Source organism: Aptenodytes forsteri, unplaced genomic scaffold (genome assembly GCF_000699145.1).
Source record: "Aptenodytes forsteri isolate BGI_AS27 unplaced genomic scaffold, ASM69914v1 Scaffold80, whole genome shotgun sequence".
Lineage (NCBI taxonomy): Eukaryota > Metazoa > Chordata > Aves > Sphenisciformes > Spheniscidae > Aptenodytes > Aptenodytes forsteri.
In genome coordinates, this window is record NW_008795026.1 from 1722932 (window position 1) to 1743760 (window position 20829).

At 41.4% G+C, this 20829-nt stretch overlaps 1 protein-coding gene across 1 annotated transcript in view; it reads left to right on the forward strand.

Annotated features, from left to right (window-relative positions):
* The window catches only part of FAM188B (family with sequence similarity 188 member B), a 98983-nt gene extending 90408 nt beyond the window's left edge, over window positions 1-8575 (forward strand). The window contains exons 16-17 of the mRNA XM_019471182.1: window positions 3015-3087; window positions 7618-8575. Coding sequence (XP_019326727.1) covers window positions 3015-3087; window positions 7618-7666 — 122 coding nt within the window. The 3' untranslated portion in view covers window positions 7667-8575. The remainder of the gene's footprint in view (window positions 1-3014; window positions 3088-7617) is intronic.
* Window positions 8576-20829: the final 12254 nt, after the last annotated feature.

Sequence of the window (20829 nt, forward strand, 5' to 3'; positions counted from 1 at the left end):
CTAGTCTGAATCTACCCTCTTTTAGTTTAAAGCCATTCCCCCTTGTCCTATCGCAACAGGCCCTACTAAAAAGTCAGTCCCCATCTTTTTTTATAAGCCCCCTTGAAGTACTGATAGGCTGCACTAAGGTCTCCCCGAAGCCTTCTCTTCTCCAGGCTGAACAACCCCAACTCTCTCAGCCTTTCTTCATAGGAGAGGTGTTCCATCGCCCTGATCATTTTTGTGGCCCTTGATGGAAGAGCATAACGTCAATGTGCCTTGCTCCAAATGAGTTATATGAAACACTTTAACACAGTTTGTTAGTTAATTAACTTAGCTAAATGTTCCTTGCCTGCTCCTGTAAGATACACCTTTAGTGACACTTTTTTTCCTATTCTTTTCTCTTAAAAAAACTCCATTCTGTGACGGATGCGCTCGACCCCTTATCCAAACTAGCGGTAATTTGGTACAGCTCCAAAGGAGGTAAAGGCCTGAGCTGTAGCCGAGCCAAGAACTCCCTCTATTTTCAACCTGTTCTCCAAACACCCGCAAAGGAACAGAGTGACACAGTAAACATCAATACATATGAGTTTGGAACATCGATCATGCAATTAACGCATAAATAACAAAACTCATTTATCAAAAAACAATGTAAGTTGTGGGTACAAGGAGTCTCATGCCTACCTTTCCATCGCATGTGATTTGACTACGAGCCAACCACTTTATCCCATAAATATGACAGCCTAAGTGAGCCTTCTTTGAGATCTCCCTGCTGGGCAGTGTGGCTGCCTGGCGGTGATCTCTCCTCAAGCTGGGACGCCTCTCAAGGTTGCTCCTCAAGGCAGAGAGACCTTTTACCAATGGCATATGAGTGTACAAGCCCCATTTGAGCTCCCACTGAATTGCAGCTAGACTGCCGCCAGGTGACTCTCCCCTTGAGCAGGGATGCCTCTCAAGGTTTGAGATTCCTCACCTGAGGCTCAGAGATCCTTCCTTGCCCGAGGCGGAGAGATCCCTTACTCCTCAACGTTGAGAGATCCCTTACTCCTTGATGTTGAGAGATTCCTTGCCACACCAGATCCTCAGTAAGTGACTAATGGCTTGTTAAACTTTGTAAGTGTCACTAACTCAAATTTTCCTTTGTATGTTTCTTCCATGCAGTAATTAATAAGGTGAACCTTGCCATCAAACTTATTGTACCTTAGTAAACCACTGTCAAACTTTGTTAAATTCCATCGAATTTATTGAACTCTGTCAAATTATTATTTTACCTCAATAAAACATATTGCCACTTCTCTCTTTTGAGTGAGGTGCATTCCACTCCTCCGCGACACGTTCAAACCCCCTGCTTGGAAGAACTCAAGTCTAAAAATGACAAAATTCAGCAAGTTGACAATGACTGGGAAAGGCATCTGTGCCATATGCCTATCCTGCTACCAGTACTATGGTCAGGACAGTGGTTGTTACTTCTTACTATGAGAAGATCCAGAACATCAGTATCGGGAATTCCTGGAGGGATCCAAATACTATTGGAGACCTCTAACAAACTGTTATAAACTCTTCAATATTAGGATAAAAGAGGCCCTTTGAAACTTAAAAGATTTCTGTGTACCTCTTAGTTCCTGAGGATCTAGGAGAAAACTGCCAATACTTTAAGTACTTTTAAATATTGTCTATTTCCTACTACTCCAGCCCTTACAGTCATTCAGAGTTTTCTGCATATATTTATACCAACAAGATCAACAGGCAAGGGAGAGCCAGGCTCTCTCTATGGCATGAGGAAGCCAGGTATATCTGAGACCGGCAGCTGTGAATGTAAGAGCGATTGCCTCCCATCCTGTCTACATCAGTCTCACTGAAGCAGACCCATATCCTACAACCCTGTCTTGGCATCGTTTTGTTGCTCGTGACCTACCCATTGGTTGGATGATGGACAGAAAAGAAGAAAAAGAAAAAACCCTAATCTGCTGCAGTTTAAAATGTTTTACTCCAAAACAGGAAACAGCTGAGCAGACTGACATCCAAGCTGGTCGCAGGATGTTTTCTCTCTGGGAAGTTCAGCGACTACTTTCACTGTTGACAGATCCAGTGTCTGAGACACTGACCTTTCTGTTTTCCCCAGAACAGTGCAATTGCCTCTCTGTCCCGAAGGAATGCTGACAGACTGTGGTAGCTCTTTTATATCCAACACAACATCGTCTTCTCCTGTCTGTGCATTGCTTTCTCAACAGTCAAGGGACAATCTTCTTTTGCAGGGTGAAAGAATCTTAAGCCAGCTTGGACTGGACTTGGAGTTTCCTATTCAAGTGTAGGACTACCACTCTCCTTAGTATTTGAGTAACGAAAATTGCTTTCTTAGTAATTACGACATCAATTGCAAAATAAAAACTTTATGACAGCCCTCCAGCATATTCTTTCACCTTCTAATCCATGTTTTTTCTTGAAACTTTCTCTATATTAGTAAACTAACCTGGGTCAGGGCATGAGTCTGAACACTGTCCCACGATCATCCTTACTGCTAAGTAGTCAGCACAATTCTGGGCAAGTTTCTGGCCCAGAACAACTAACACTGGGCACAGTCTGGGGATCATTCCTAACAGCGTTTGCATTCAGTCACCCCCTTTCAGCCTTTAGCCTGCCGTCACGTGAACAGGCAGTAGGCCACTAGCTGAAAGGGTTCAAGAAGTGAGAAAGCAGTGAGTGCCAGACTGTCCACTCTAAGGCCAGCTGTAAAGCCCATGCCATTTGCAAAGAGCCATAGTTGTGGTATCTACTCTGAGCGTTCCTGGCCCTGTCTGTGGCCACTCTGTTCAGGTGGTGTGAACGAGGGCATGAGATGGTATTCAAGTGCCAGCAGTGCTCACCTCCCAGGGTATTTCAATCCAAAGTGGATACGTGCCTTTTGTGGGCTAGGAGATTTACAGTGTGAGTGGTAGTCTGTCACTTCCATGGGTGGAGTTCCTAGAAGCTAGTGCGGTACTCTGTATGTATAAAATATACTCCAGCCGCTAATAATGTCTGATATGTCTCTGCAGACACAACTCAGATGTGCGCTGAAGAGAAAGAAAATGATCTTACTCCTCCACTTGAGCACTGTATTAGGACAAAGTAAGTGAAACTACGGTTTTTCATACAGATATATTCAGTTATTGATATAAATAATATATGTAAGGCTGGAGTGTGGTAAAAAATATTGCAGCAAGTAATCTTGCAAAATTACTGCTTAAAAATCAGAAAGGATCTGAATAGGCCAGGCTGTGATAATATGTATTACACATTTAATTGTGTGTTATTGTAGTTAACATCAAACTGGCTAAGAAGTTCACTTCATTCTTAGAGGAACCTTCATTACATCACCAAGAACTGACTGAGCCAAATTCAGTTTGAGAGCAAAACTTGATTTCAATAGATCTAAATTTAGGTTCCCAAAAGCGATTGATTCCTATTGTAGAGGTATAATGAGAAAAGGAGAAATTTTTTTTCATCTTCATCAGTCTTTTCTGAAAAATATAATTGCCCTGGGGGACTTGGGTACCATTCTCGATGCATGAAGCCCTGTGCTCAACTGTCTTAGTTTTCTCAAATTTTCCATGTGTCTATGGGCAGCACAGTTTCTCAAGACCGCAAAACACCGTGTTTTGTGACGTGTCAAGAAGTCATTCTTGACAGTTCTTAGGTCATATTCTCTCCGTAAATACAAGGCTAGTTCCTGTCATGTTAGGATTTTCATGGCCATTTTGAGATCTATATGATATTAAATGATGGACTTCTTAGCAATTTATCGAATTAACTTCAGTCATACTGAAGTTAATGAGAACATTTTCAGTTTAGTGAGACATGAAATAAGCAAAATGGAGAAATTTAACTGGGTAGAAAAATCAGCTTTATATCAACTCCAGCAGGGCCTTGAAAGCTGCTATCTGAATATCTTTGGAGCAAGAAGTAAAAGCCTCATTGTCAAGACCGTAACATTTGCTAAATCAGCAAGCCAAGCAGCTTCAGATTTCTCTTGTAATTTCCCTCCTGTCCTTGCCATAATTTGTCCTGTAAAAAGACACTCCCCCCCAAAAAAAAAGAATAATGGCTGCCAAATAGTGTGTTCATGTGGGGCTGCCATTATAAAGTTACAGAAAAGTAGAAGAGGCATCCCGTAACATGACAGCAGTGACATTAGTCCAGGCTCCCTGCACATATAGATTGTATTGATTCTTCTGTTCCAGTGACACATACGCATGACTACAAACTAAAATAAATAATATATAGCCTCCGAAACCCACACAGTGGGGGTGAATAATGCATGCAACTACTTAAAGTTGCTCTTAGAACATCTTCCATTCCTGGCATTGTATCAAAGTTACACAGTTTTTGTAATGGTGATGTTTGTTTATTTTAAAGTCCCTGCTTTAATCTACCAGAGAAGTAAATTACCAGCAAATTCCAGTGTCAATTTATTTTGTTTGTACCATTCTCAGGACTGTCTGATTTACCCTGATCAGTCTGGCTCCTTGTTTTCAGTATTCTTCAGTTACTTTGAGCATATTTATTTAAGCATGGCCTTGCTGCTAAAGGTTTTTCATGTCAAAATTTTCCTTTTTGTTTTAAGAACTCTTTCTTCCAACTATAAAACAGTATGTAAGGAAAAAAAAAAAACAAACCAAATTAATGACATTTTAACAAATTGGGAGATAAAAAAGAAATGTTTTCTGTCATACAATCATGAAAAACACTCCTAAACTGATTTTTAGTAAAGCAAGCAAGCAAGCAAAGAGCCGTTACTGAGTTTGACCAAGCATTCATGATGAAGATCCTTATCAAACCTTTCTCATCAAAAAATCCAGGATAATTTCTCAGGCAGTATGGAGCATTTCACAGTCTGAACAGTCAGAATTGAGAAGATTAACTGTTGTTTCCAAATGTTGATTGGGGTTTTTCCTTTCATTCACATGACTCGGTTCTGGTTTAATCCATGAAAAGCCTTACCCGTTGTTTATCCCAATACCTGGACACCATCGTCCTGTAGTGCATTGAGTTATATGCCTAACATCTGTCTGCTGTTTGTTCTCTTACCCTCTCCCAAAGGGAAAACTGCATATGTAATAGACTGTTTCTGTATTTAGGTTTTTTCATTAGTATTATCAGAGGAGAAGGGTTGTTTTGCTTCTGCAGGAGAAGGAGGCTCATGTTTTTAGTCCCTATTGTATAAAATGTCAGAAGAGTGAGATCTGAGTTTAAAGCAGGTAACACTTCAGACGGCTAGAATGGCTAGTCACCAACAGGTATCGCTTTAACCTGCAGGGTCCCAACCAAAGAGCCAATGCAAGTATATATGCCTTTATTGTGGCTTTCAGCCCTAGACATCTGTAGAAGCAGTCAGATTCTGACCAAGAGATGTCTGGAATGTACATCCCTGGGTTGTTTGGGAGATGCCGTGCAGATGTCTTATCCCATTCTTCCCTGAAGAATACACTTATATCACAGTCACGATCCTCGGCGGCTCTGTGCACTGGCGGAAATAACATCTGTTAGCTCTGCCTGAGGGGAATAAAACTTTGATCTGATATTATAATCTGAATTCAGCGGTATATTTTGTTAACCCTCTAACATCAGCTTTCCTCTGTGGTAGTGGGGCTATATGATACATTAGTTCATCTGTTTGGCTTTGAAGTGAGACATCCAGTGGAAATTTAGTGGATAAGAGGAGAGGAGAGTATGGGCATTTCGTCCTGAATTATTGGTGTGCTCTAAAACAATACCAAATGATTAGTACAGGAGATACGCTCTGAATGTTATTCCAGACTGAGCATTGTTCAGGGCCCGAACCAGTTCCTCTTGGGTTCCATTAACTCCATGACCCTTGGGTGAGGTTGTAGTTGAACCAGATGGGTCAAATGTAGTTTTCATATTGCTCATCTGATAAATTGTAATTGAATCAGCAGCTAGAATCTGGGTTCCATTTGAATTACATTGTGGCAGGATAGTTTGGGGAAATGATCACACCGCATTGTCCAGACAGTTTGGTTTCTGTCTGTAAAGAAAAGACTTGTTCAGCACCTGTGAGTGAGGTTCCTCACTATTTGACACCTTTTCTTGTGCCGGCTCAATATGTCAAAAAAATTTTGAAGCTGTCTCCATAGGAGCAAACAGCCAAAGACTGATTTTCAGTGTACAAACAGCTCAAGAAAAATGGTTTGAAAATAAACGCAGGAAATAAGGCTTGTTATGAACGTTACCTTGAGTCCTGCTTCAGAATATCATCTTCTGTTTAAGCTCTTTATTGAAAGCCTGTTTTAAAAAAGGCCAGTTCCTCACTGCATAGCAATTAGCAACATCTTAAGCCATAACAGCAAAAATGGTATCAGCACGTTAGTATTTTCACAGAGTACAGCGTAGTCTTGGAGCAGATTTAATTTGGTGTCTTTTGGCCTCTGTGAGGTCTCTGTGGATCCCTCTCAAAGCTTTAGTCACCCTGGTGAAATAGAAGGTGGTGTCTTGGGAAGATTTTACACAAAGTTAAAGGATGATTTGACGACATTACCAGAAAAATCCAATGGGGACAGAAGGTGGTGATTGTATTTGGTTGTTCTGGGGTAAGGTGATATTCTGAACCTCTGGCAGAGACAGCTCTCCACACTGGCAAATGCCAGACTAGGTCGAATATCCCCAGCTAGAACATATTCCGCTTTTAGCTTAAAATGTGAGGCATCACTGTTGTGTATCCCTACTAAGCCCTGGGATGAGGACAGTCTTTCTGCAATTTTTTAATTTTTATTTTCTCAGTAAAATAAAAAAAGAAGGAAAAATTTCACAACAGCCCTCAGATGGTCACTTCCTTTGAGACTTTGCACTGAATACTGCATGAATTCAGCTTTTGGTTTTGTTTTACACTTAATTGACTTGCTCAATGAAAGGACTGAGCTGCCATACCCCTGCTGACACATCCTTTCCTCGGTGACAGAAAGAATGTGACACTCTGGCAACTCACTGTTGTCTCCACCCCCTCACCAATGTCTTACTACTGTGCACATGCACTCTGAGGCAGATTTTCAAACCAGATCTAAACACTTGACACTGTGAATGCAATAGTTTAGTTCTCAGAAGATCTGGACCATGATCTTGCAAACATGAGAAATGCCACAGACAAGGGTGCAATGAATGACTGACTGTACGGTAAGTTGACTCACTTCAACCCAGTGAGGTCACTGGAGAGCATCATCCTGATTTCATTGAGTCTTGGTTCAGGTCTTTGTCAGACTGAGACTGACGCATTCCAAAGTGCTCTGAAGACTGAGAGACTGAGCATTCTGGTTATATAGGATTAATTGTACCCAGCTTGGGGATTCCCTACAGTCTTTGCAAAACCAAGGTACTTGTTCAGAATCAGCTGCTGATGAGGACTCTTTGTTGCATAGAAGAGACTGGAGGAAGGGTAAGGAGACTGACCTCCAAACTTGGGCATCTAAAATTGCAGGGCACAAGTACCTCACTTCCCTTCCTTTCCCTTCGAGGAGATGTGATTAGTTACCCCAAGTGAGTCCATCCTAAACTCTCTAAGGTTCGTTGGGTGGTTGAGGGGTGTTGGGTTACCTTTCCAATGACCTGATTAGCTGATGGATGTAAAACGATTGCTTTCATTCCTAGGTGGCAAGGAGCTGTTATTGACTGGAATGGCACAGAACCAATCTTGTGACTGACCTGACCTGCACTTTATTTGTAAAGACAAAAAGGAAACGACTGAATTAGCACACTCCTATTCCCACCAATATAGGAAATAAGACAAGAGTTGTGCAGTTTACGAAGAGGAAGAATGACATGGTTTGCGGGCTGGAAGAGTTTCACCTCAATCACCTTGTGCTTCAGATATTTTGCTTATAATATAAACAACACTTCCGTAAATTCCTTGTCATTGCCTTTAACATACAGCTTCTGAGAGTAGACTGTTTCCACCACCACATCAAGGTTACAGATGAAGCAGTGAAGTTGTCAACGTCCCCTTGAGGTCTGTTTCTGGATCCACTCTGTATCCTGCAATTGTTTCAAAACATCTGATGAAAGATGCTGAACCCAGATTTCTGTCACTCTACATGCCTTCTCTGTACTGCCTAGTTCTTCACCTACAAAACTCCAGTGCAAGTATAAAATATCATCCAAGAAATATATATTCACTTCTTTACCTGATATTAGTAAGTCTCGTTTTGCACTGAACAGGTTGGTAACCATATGGGCTTTTCAGATAAAGCCTGACCTATACAAAGTTCTTGTTGTGTCATGAAATTTGCAGTAAGGATTGTGGTTTTGTGTTACCAGAACAATAATACTAGTAGGTTCCTTGTACTGGGCGCAATTGGTGTGTAACAGTGCCTCACACTGATGTAGCTCATTTTTCTTTCTGGATGAGAGAAAGCTGTATCAGTATCTTTACATTTATACCATTGTAATTACTTATACACTAGGGTTTATTTATACCAAAGTGACAGATAAGACCTGTGGTTTGCTTATTCATAATTACAAGAAAACAGAAGAGCTGTTAGGTTTGAAATTTATATGGTGCCTATCTGTGACAGATACTGTTTTTCATGATTAAATAAAGTGCATGTACTGAAATGATGTAGTGTGGAGATGTATCACAAGGTACCAAAGCAGCAGTTTGTACTCTGAAATGAATTCTTTAAGTGACATATTTTGGCAACACTTTACCAAAATTGGAACAAGATACTGAACTGAGGATTGGAAAAAATGCCTTGGAAAAAAGGCAGATAAATTTTGAGAATTATTCCTCTCTCTTGACAGTGAATATTTTATGAAAGTTTAATAAAGGACTTTTACTTTCTGATATTTATCATAGCACCTTCTCCCTAGTCAGTATGCAGACTCCTCTGAGACCTGATAAACTAGTTGCTATTTCCAGAATCAATTTCCAACAAAAATTCAATGTCCTACTGTGTGTAGTGTAGAAATACCAAACTGACTATGCAAATACAAATCTCGGGGAATTAGCACTTGAGCTAGATTTGGAAACCCACCTGAATATAAGCCATAACGGAGTAACAGAAAGGTTTAGATAGTCTTTGAATGAAAATGACTCCCCCTTTGCTTCCCATTCACATCAAACTATCTATATGCATTAAAGCATCTCAGAGTTTCAGTCATTTTATTTTTATTTAATTCAGTGTAATATAATTTGGTTCAGATCAGATAGGCAAACTTATTTAAACTTTGTGAGATTACAATCTCCCATTCAACCTCGGAGGCAAAGGCAGCATGAGATCTGAGCTCATTCCTGACTCTACTACAGCGATGTTACATGGCCTTTGGCAAACCCTTTCATTTTTGTGTATATAGGGATACGTTTGTACTGTCAGCTATAGGTGGACTCAATACTGCCTTTACGATGCACTCATCATCCAAACTTCAAGCACTCCAGTTCCCCAGTAAGAGATTGCCTCAGTGTGAGCTTCAGCGTTTCTGGGAGTGGGAGATCCCAAACCATCAAAGATTCCAGATCCAAAGCCTTTGCTTCTCTTGAAATTTGTAGGAACTATAGCCCACACTTGGTTTCATGAAGCAAATACAGTCTGATTTTCCCACCTACCTCACAGGGCATCTATAATGTAAAGTACGATTTTTTGCAGAATGCGTTTGGACAGAAAACAGTGTAAAGATGAAAAATGGTGGATGATTTTTGGAACCAGGTTTAACAAAAAATTCCTTTCTGGATTTTCCAATCTAGTAAACCTACAACGTTTACTTTAAAGCACTGCTTTAAAGTATGTCAGTGTGGAGATAACCTTCCACTCCCTGATAGAAGAGCAGCAAAGATAAGTGTTCATCTGGGGAAGGAGGGAGATGCTTTGTGACAGGCCAGATTGCATCTGACTGAAATATGGATGTCTACAGTGCTGACGTGTTCAGAGGATCTGTTCTTCTCTGTTCAGAGGAGGGGAGATATCAGGGTGTGGTGTATCATTGCTTTAGGATGAGAAGGACTGTGCTCCAGACTGTAGGATGATAAGATGAGTATAAGGGAGCCCAAGGGGATTGCCTCAGGTGGATTTCACCCATGAAGACGTAAGGATTTTCAGGGTATAAGAAAGAGTGTAGATTATTGAATAGGCCTTGGAAATAGATTGTGTTTTATGGTTTATCTTGGAGTATAAATGAAGATTAGGAGAAGCCCTGAACTCTGACCCTTTCTAAAACAGGCTGCAAAGACCTTTGAGGCTCCTTCATCACTGGTTATGGAGAGTATTTTTGTTGACGCTTAATTGCTATTACAACAGAACCTCAGTGAGAGATTTTTCTTACCCATTATCTGTCGTTATGTCCACATATATTTGTTCTGCAAAGCCCACTGTCCACTTGTCATCTATCTAAGATGAACCAACTCCGGATTCACCTGTGCCCTCACTCACAAAGGCAGAAATAAAGCACTTGGACCACTTCACCAAACCACCATCTGTGTAGGGTAATTCCACCAAACTGGAGCACTGAGAACCTCAGCATTGCTAAGCTCCTTCCACCATCCTTGCTCCTGGAGCCTAAATGCAGTATTTTCCTTCTCCAGGGTTCAATGGCAGTGTCCTTACTAGGCAAGAGAGATGGCTCTTGAGATTTGCTAGGGCATCCTTCCATAAGGAGGAAATGTGCAACCGGAACATACATTTGGATCTAGTCCTTCTGCAGAAAAATGCCAGAGCATTACCTCAATCACTGTCCGCATCAAGAAGATGACTTGCACATTTTTAAGACATTACAGGGCTTTTTGAGTCAATCAGACAAGGCAATACAACATGTTATACGGCAATGCAAAAACCATTGCACAGATCTGTGTAGAATCATATCCTGTTCCAGCAGCATGCATCTATTTTTTTTTAATTATGTTTTCCTCTTCATTGTTTCTCATTTTCTTTTTCATTGCCCAATGAACGTGACTTCCTGAAATGAACAAACAGCAACCGTTTGATAATTGAGCATTAAAAGACACCGGTGACATTGGCACTTGGCCTTCATGATGTCTTAATTTCATGCTCTTTTCTTCTGTGGCATAAAAAAATATACTCTCTGCTGAAAACTGACCCCTTAGCTAACAACAGACATGGCATTTTGTGTATGTAGATGAATATCTAAGCAGAGGTACTATTTTGGTAAGGTGTCATATATGTCACCTTTGTACAAAATGTATATTTAACTTTGTCGTGTACAGAATGTCCCGTACAAATAAAACATTTAAAGCAATGCTAATAGAAACAGCCCAGATTTCCTCCTCATTTTTTTAATAATTCATTTGCTAGTGGAAATTAATCTGGGAGATTAGATTGTAAATGTTTCATGGGCCTCATCAGGTCAGGGGAATAATAACGAAAAGTTAAGCCTTCTCTTCTGCGAGCAGCACGGTAGTGCGGTCGGAGTGCCACAAAGCAGCCCACGCTGACCTCGGTCGCGTTACGCCGAGGCAGCTACAGGTACTAAAACCAACTAGTCTGAAGCTAGTTTAAAGCATGAGGTACTGTCTGACTCCATGTACACACGTCCACCGTGCTCTGCTTGCAGCCTACCCAAGCGATAGTGAAATCCGTAAAGATCTCATTCCTTGTTGTTTAGTCTGAGATGAGTTGCGTCATCCTGATCAGAATCAGGGGAGAGGCAGTCACGTTGCAGAGTTTTGTTGGGAGCCTGGGCAGGGTGGGTATGTGCACACACTGAGTAGGTTTCTTACCCCTCTGCAGGTCTACGCTGCGGCAGAAAAAATGTTTTACTATTACAGCAGTAACCACTTGGGAAAAATTCATCGTTGTGGGTAAAATTCAGGCTTAATTTGATGAACCTGCTGGTGTTTGTTTTTCTACACATCTGCCCTTATTGTGCTGGTCAAATCTGGGAAAACTTTGAGATATGATGACTGATTATCATGAACAAGTGTGTGCTGTCACTATGTGTTTTGTTCCGAGGCAGAGGAAAAATGGCAACTTGAGTCTGTTGTTTTTAAGTCTTCACTCTTCTGAGGCAGATTTCTTTTTGGTTTTGTTCCTAATATATCTAATGGGCTAATTTGAAATGACAGGAAAAGGTGACTTCAGAAATCAGAGGAAAGCTGAAGAGCTTGGAAAAATGAAACAGCCATAAGCCAGGTTTTTCAGAAGTGATAACTGGTTTAGGGGCTCTAAAGATTCAGTTGCTGAAACTGAAGTTCTTGAAGAAGGCACGATTTTGTGGTGGTGGTTGGGAGCTCCATTAAACCACGAGGACCTCAAATCACTGGTTGTTTCTGAAAATGCTGGTATCAATTTTTAAAGGGGTAAAACAGTAAGTTCTTCAGAGTGCCTACATGATTAGGGGTATGATTACAAAAACGCAATGTGACACAAAATATAGATTTACACTGTTTGTAACTCTGTTTCATTTTCCTGTCCCAGGGTAAGTTTGTTATGGAGGAAACTGCCTTGAATTATTTCACATTGACCAGACCCAGTATGTTGTGGACAGTCATTGTGGAGTAGGTGATAAAAACTAAACCCACACCAAAGTTTGTCTTGTAATAATTTGTCCCTTCAGTTCACGCTTGTAGAACCCTAAATCTTACGGATCAAGCACCCAAGCCTTTATGGCTGATGTGCATTATTTTATTTTTCTGTTCATCAATAAGATCACATAGGAAACAGAGAGGTTTCTTCATGGAAAGAAAATGATTGCTTCTGCATGTCCGTGTGATCCAGGGCCCAGTCTGCTGCATAACCTAAGGAAAACTCATCCCATTAAGAACACTTTGTATATACAAGCACTCTTCATTTATTTGTTTTCATTGGCTAAAAGATAATAAATCCAACATTAGCTCTGAAATAAGGAAGCGGTTTCTCCTTGGCAGCTTTGTTTATAAAACTAGAGAAGGAAAAAGGGCATTTTCAAGCAGATATTTTATTTGTCATTTCAACCAGGGTGGGGAGGGATTGTTGTTACAGTGGAAAGCAAACGATTTTTGTGACGTCCCTCAGTAACAACAGTTGTTGACTCTGTCAACATGGAAACAAGCACTGATTTTAAAATGAAAAACCCTCTCAAGTATGCAAAGTGACTTTTTCCAAAGATAAATATTTACCAGCAGACCAGGATTTCAAGTGTCATCTGCTGTGGGGTTTTGTGGTTTTTTTTTTTTCTGTTGCTTGAAGGAATTATGTTAAACTGCAACAGTTGACACTTCATGGAAGTTGTGCTTAAAGGCACAACTCAGCTATTCAGAAGAATGGACTGCATTGAGACTTTTGATAGACCCTCGAACTAGAGCACTATCTCTTTGATCTCTGGCTCTTGGCATCAAGGTGGGTTTCAACTAGTGTGTGGTTTCCATGGCACTGTACGCATTACGTGCTATTCACAGCAGGCTTTACATAGCACATCCTTGGTCTGCACAGATTAAAACGTCTTACAGCAACTCATGGATCTGGGTGCCTCAATTTTCAAGGCCCATTTGAGAAACCTGAGATCATTTATGAAAAAATAGAGTATAATAAGTTGGCTGCAGACAGCTTGAGGTGAGGTGGTCCTGTGCAGAGACTACATTCAGATACTCAGAGATAGTAAATCTGGAAGCAGCAGTGTAACGTTAATATGGCTCTGAAGCTGAACATATAAACCCTCATTCTTTTACGGAGGCTAACTGGCTGAGCTGCAGCAATGCTAATGGGTTTAGATGCAACACTGATTTAATTTTCGCAGCGGGTCCATGTATTGCTTACTGGGAGATGTTTGTGACACGGTCTGCTTGCTTGATGTACCAATGCCTATAAAGGCGCTGGAAAGTAGTGAGTATCCACAATCTGAAAAATAAAGGTCTTTCGTGTGTCTGAAAGTGGTCATCCCAAACCAAAAGCTCCCAACAGTGTCAGCTGGTCTTGGCAATAGTTACTCTACTTAAGTGGCTTCCTGCTGTAGGAAGTTTAGTCTCATCTGTGAATCTCAGGCAGGATCCATCTGACCTAGTCGGAGGTGTCTACAGGGTAGATATCCCCACGTAAACCAGTGACCCAGGACACTGGTGAGAAACAGGCACAATAAGGGCATGAGTCACCCAACCTTTGTTAGGTGCCTACTAAGTGAATTGCATTTTTCACTTCCCTGCCTGCTGCTGGCTGGATCTCCACTGATTATGCTGACTATCGGGAGGCTAGAATGACTGGTTCAGATGAATCCCCCTGTGTGTGAGTGATTAGTCAGAAAAGAAGAAGAATGTGTTTTTAGACCCATATACTTAACAAAACAAGAGAATGAGATGATGGGTTAGAGTTCCTCCTGGCTCCTGCACCGTTCTTACCCCGTCTTCCACTTCACGGCTTTTAGCTGTGAGACAGAGAAATGTCTCGTTGTGAAAAAAATCACAGCGTTGAGCAGCAGGAATCTGCCAGCGTTTGGAGAAGGAGCTGCTGATAAAATTTGGTTGCTCACGTGGGCACGCAGGAGGCATATCAGAGTTGAGACCTGGGAGGTGTCCTGGACATGAGATTTTGTAAGCGTAGATTTCTTGTATAACAGCACTAGGTCTGTGTCACAATCCTAAATCCTGATAAAACACCCAAGATATCTGTACCTTGTGTGGGTGTTCTGCTTATTTTCTTATCATTATCTTATCATTTGGCAAGGACTTCCAAATTAATCTAAGAAATATTCTGGGCATTTGTAAAAATACTCCGTGCACTGGAATTCAGCAAATATTTATTAATTGACAAAACACTAGCAAAGAATGTGTAACCAAAAAAAAAAGAATAAAACTGTTCAGCTCCTCTCTGTACAACACACAAAGAATATGAGCTTAAAAGTTACGTTCCGCAAACATACCTTTTGCTGAGATGTACTTGGTTTGATAAGTGTTGTGGATATGAGCCAAGGTCTCCAGACCTTGAATTCTGGATCATTGCTGCAGGGAGCATGGAAAAATATAACTTCTGGCTAAGGGAAGGGAGCGGTCCACAGTCTCTACCTGTGCAGATCTGTGTGGCACAGTTCCCCTGAGGACGTCTGGGTTTCTGCAACGTTATTTCCAAGGAGAAGTTAAAACCCCAGCTGAAGATCACAGTTACTGAGCAGCCACTCAGTCAGCTGTGTGTATGACATGGGTCACATCAGCGAACTTTTGGTAGGGATTAAATCCTAAACATTAAAAAGGCATCATCGTAAGTGGGGGTGGAAGGTGCAACAGTAAATTAATTTTAGTAACCCAAGTAAAAGGAAAAAATCCAACTCTAAACATTGAACATGGAAGAGGCTACAAACCATTTTACTCTAGAGGTACAAGACATCATGAAACACTGATTTTTGTGTTACTCAGATTTTTTTCTTCTTTGTGACGCAGTTTTAGGCCTACACTTCATTTACTTTATTGACCGTTAAATTCAGGAGGAGAACATACTAAGGGCCAAACTCAGGCCAAATGCAAATCAGCTAAATACTGTTTTCAGCATGCTCCATATTTTTATTTATCTCACATGGAAGATAACTGTCTTGCACGCTATTACATTTTGGCTGAGAAAAAGGTTCACAGTTTGTGTCTTTATGTCTTATTGTCTATGATACATCTCCATATTCCTGTTTTTAAGTGGCTGTAATACGTTGTTGATACGATTTCGAATCTGCTGTCATATGTTGTTTGCGTTTGGTTAATAGAAGTAAAAGGGAAAAATATCACAATAGCAAATTGCGGCTGAGTAAATGTCAGTCCTAGATAGTGTGACAAATGAGTAATGCTTTGCAATGGCGTGTGAAGAAAGCTGGTCTTTTACAAGCACTTCAATACAGAACAGTTTTATTACGACTGACATCCTTCTCAGGGCTGAATTCCTATCATGCACAATATCCTTCCTGAGTCGCTCTTGGTCAAGTCAGTTCTCTAAGAAACAATCCAGTTTTATTAAAGTTATGGTTCCAGTTTGCAAACCTGACAAATGCAACACACACGTTAGAATCTGCTCTGCTTTTATCGGTATTATCTTGCAGGAGTTTTCAATGTCAGCAGCAGATGAACATAGTAGGTGAAAATCTGAAAATCGGACTTTTTTTTTTTACAGTATGAAATATAGCTATGCATACCCAACTGTTTAATCATCTAAGAGAGAAAACAGGTGTCTAATAGCTGCATGGAGAAATACACGTGTGTATGAGTAGCAGAGGGCACAGAAAGAGGAATTAGAATGATAATTATTATATTTCTTTTAATTTTGGGTGGAATTTGTTAGATTTTATGCAACAGTGCTAAGGCATCCACTAATTTTTAACAGAACAGTGAGTTAAAAATACAGGGAAGCATGCTGAAGAGTGAGAGACTAAACAGCCATGAGACCATGTTAGGAGCTGTTGGAGTCTCCTCTAATGGCACCAGCCTAGATTTAAATTCTTCTAACGGCTTGTGCTCTCCAAATACACATTGCTCCTGTGCTTCCTCCTTTTGAGTTTTCTCAACTGCTAAGAGCAATGAAAGGCACTCCATGACTTACAGTATAAAGACAGCATTAATTTTTACTCTCTCCTTGCTTGTTTTGCCCACTTTACATATCCTATGTCTAATGTGTGACTGAATTAGGAAGCCTCTTTCTTTTGTGGACTCTGACAACAAAATGTCAGTATGGTCTGAGAGGAGGAGGGTGATTTATGAGGTTTTCAGGATGCAGGGAACAGGTGACTTTTGCTTAAAGGAAAAACTATGTTCCTTGCTTAAAAAAATAATCAAGTAAAAGTAAAGCCATACGGAGAATATATGTTATCTACAATCGTTCCAGAAAGAGTTTCCTACAGAACAACCATTACAAGTCATTGTAAGTCTCTTGGGAACAGCATTCAAAAACATCAGCAGTTAATTACTAGAACTTCCTAAATCAACCTTCGTTGGCATGACATGAAGTGAATGAAAGCAATAAAAGCAAGGAAGTGCATTGTGCTTTGTCCTGTCCAACTCCTGTTCGGACAGACGTAGGTCACAAGCACAAATGTAACCAGGCATGAATTGTTGTTTTTTATTTTAATTCCTGGCCTTGGGTTAAATTAAATCAGCATGCTGGAAAGGCCAAGGTGAAATGTAGGGCCAGGTCTTCAGACTGCGTAAATCCTCTGACTTCAGCTGAGTTGTACCATTGCCACTCCTTCAGAGCGTAGTCCCTGCTCTAGTAAAGGATCAAAGAGTACAGAAAAAGTATGCCCTACAATGGCTGGTAAAATAAAGAGAGAAACTGAACAATCTGTTCTTATTGTGGTCTTCAAAATATTAGCTTTGGAGAATGTATGTTGGGGTGCTGCTAAATTTTGTGATACACAGCTCTGGGAGGTGGAGCTTTTTCTTTGCCTTGCCCCGATTGCGGTCGGTCCTGGGGGCAGCAGAAGGGTTGTGAAGATTCTGTGGCTGTTGGAATGAGTCTGGAAGGAAGAGATTAGGTACCTCATGTTTGTTACCAGGTTTGGGAAAGGGAAAACGTTTCACGTGGACCCTGCTTCAAAATCGATTTCTTTGCCTTAAAACCAATCTGCAAAATCCAGAATATCTGCTTGATAAAGCAGAGTTACTGCTGTTTTTCACTGATCTCTTCGTTCTTGCCTTTATATCTCACAGTGGAGTGGAGATGTTGTTTCACCAGCTGATTTAGTGAGTCTTTCAGGGAAAATGAGTTTTGAGTAGGGACGTGAACGGGGCAGAGTTGCAGGCATCACACATCTTTGGCTCAGAGCGAATGAGAAGGAAACCCAGAGGAAAGACTAGAGTCTTAGTTGGAGGGAAGGAGCGAAAGGGAAGGGCAGACAATAACAAATGAGACAGAAGCTGTATATCAGGAAGACTTTATAGGATCTCAAAGCCTTCACAGATGTGGGTGAGGAGAAGCTGGTGATTGATATAGGGTGGCTGAAAGGAAGAGAGCACAATGAGATGTTGGCCAGACAGGGTTCCCCAGGCCTTGGGAGCTTAATGCAGGCTGGGCAATGGGAAGCAGCAGAGCATGGTATTTTCGGATCAGCAGGTGGGGAAATCGTGCTAGGTGCCATGCAAGGGCTGGCCAGAAGAGCAGTAAACGAGGCAGCAGGCAGGATGTTTCCCTAATCCGTCAGCGTATGTGATTAAGAGCTAATCAGCATAAACACAAAGGCTCGTCAAGGAGTGGAGGAAATACAATAGGTGGAGGAATCCCAATAACTTTATTAGTGCCAATGGAGTACTCTGCCTCAGTCGCTCCTGGGGCTACCCAGGGAGGGTGATCAGCCCACGGTCAGGGCTGAGACCCACCAAGATGGCTTGGCTTGGCCAAAGAAACGCTTCCCAGGTGGTCTTGAAAGCCGCAGGATTTACTGCCTTCACAGGAACAGGACTCATAGTGGGATGCAAGGGAGGAGCATTTAAGGATTGTGTAAAACATTGTGGGATATTTTTATGGGAATTATGAGAGTGTGTGAGACATTATAGGATGTTTGGGGGAAGGACCAATCAACGTGGCTTGGAGAGGAGCAAGTGTGGGCAAACAGAGGGATAAGGGGATAAAAGCAGTCGAACGTGTATAAACCAGGGCTGGCCATGCTCTGCGCTTGCTGAGCTCAGTCTGTCCTGTCTCATTATTAAACTCCATTTCCAAATATTTTCCTGGCCAAGGGGCTCCCTATTCTGCGTGCACATGTGTGTATGGGGTCTGAGTGCCAGCAGCTGGAGAAGGGGACGTGGCTCACAGGGCTTGTGTGTCTGTGGGGCCAGGAACTGGAGAAACCAGGATGCGTGAGTGTTTCCCTAAGAAACTGCAGTCCTCTGTGTGTGTGTGCACGTGGGTTTACCTAATTTGTCAGTGAACTTCAAACCAGACTAGGGGTAAGAGGTCTGGGAGCCGGGCATGGGAGAGACCATGGCCCTGGGGCCAAATACTGGAGGGACCAGAGGGTCTGCAAGTTGGCTGCTGGAGGGTCTGTAGGTCTGAAACAGCTACCGGAGAGACTGTGAGTGTGTGTGCACGCCCGTTGGGAATACTTGCTGACCCTTACAGCTGGCTGAGCCTAGAGACATGGAGCTGTGGCAGCCTCGCACCCACTGGGCTCTTGGATCCAACTGCCTCTAACGTCCGTCGTCCTGACCTGTGGTCTCCCCAGTTGTTGTCCATCTGATCCTCACTGAACCTTGGTGTTTACGGTGATTAGCTTTTAATCACATAACGTGATGTAAGCCACGAAGAGAGAGACCAAGCTTTTGGATACATATTTTAAGCTATTAAAAAAAGGAAATAAATTTGATGTTAATACTTTTGGGGGGTTTTAAGAGCACTACTGGACAACTGCAACCCCCTGAGTCCTTTCTGTGCTCTGAATCTATGGGATGGGAACTTGTTTCTCCATCAACAAAAGTTCCTGAAAGGGGTTGTAGGACATAGTGTGTTGAGTTCAGCAACTTGGGGAAATTTCCCCTGGTCCTTCATCCCACTGTAGGTGTATGTGAAAGTCACGTCACCACCACTCTTGGTCTGAGGAGGTTTCAAATTTCCCCCTCCATGAGCTCATCTCTCTGACTTCTTGCTTACTAAACAATTCAGATGATTTTTTTCTCCATGTCTCTACAGATCTGACTTCTGTGCAATGGACCAATGGGTTTCTGATTTAATATTTCCTAGCATCTTTTCTATAATAAAGGTGAACAGTTATGAAATGCCATACCAGTATGTTGTGCCTCACATCCAATATTAATCACAAATCCAAAATTAAATGTCAGGTGCCTGAACTAGAATTTTATTATTGATTCTTAACTCCACGGCACCCCAGTGAAACTCTGACTAATACCAGGTTCTGCTTTGCTGTGCTTTTTAATGGCATGTAATATAAAAAGATTATCCTTACCAGAAAACATTCAACATTTAGACAGATTCAAGCAAAGAGAATTTATATCGTGGATAACTTTAATCTGTGATCAAAATTCGAAGTGAAACCACTGCCCATGGTCTTACAGTAAATGCACATCTACTCTCTTCTTCTGTTCTTCATGTTCAGAAATATTTTATGCTTGGATGTGCTTACCTGCTGTTTACCAGTGCATGACCTTTATTTTCATCTGTCGCTTGTGATTTTCAGTTTATTGCTAAGGATTTTGAAAATAAAGGACTTTTTTTGAATGAACAAGCTAACAAACACCTCTCGATCATGGTTTCCTAGGAAATATGGAATGGCCGTATACTCATGGCCAGTTGTGTTATGTAAGTCTGCAAATCATACAAAAATTTTAGGTGTGAAAACAGAGAACAACTGGAGAAACAAGCCATGCAGATAGGGAAAGTGATAGTTATCCAGAAGATTTTATCAGTTTCTGTGCCAAAACTATGGCTATCATGGTTCTTGTAATCGCTGCTATGTTTAAAAACAAGTGTCCCTTCAGGTTAAAGTAAAATTGCATTTCGTTTACTGCAGCACTAGTCTGTTTTCCATTGTATAACAAAAATGGAGCAAAATGAGGGAAAGAGCTTTGCTTTTTCATCCCCTCATGAAAGACATATGGTCATCCTGGGCTGTGAGTGTGTGTGTGAAGTGATGGGCTGGTCTGGAGAACCCCTAACACAGACTGACACCCGAATAACATAATTTTGTTAAATGCTGTTTTCCTCTAGAGATGGAAGCTGTCAATTTTAAATTTATTCTTGAAATGTTATGTCTGAACTCATCACCCTACACATCTTTTAGGGCCAGATGAACAGGTGCCTCCTCCTGACCTGTCTTTTACAGCTACTTTAGGAAAACACAAATACACTTCTGAAAGGGCAGCAGAGCATACAAGATGAATCCTGACTTCAGAGGATGCTTCAAGGGACCCTCTGCTTGCAACTGTAACAGTAGATTTTTTTTTTAACACACCCCCCCCCCCCTTCT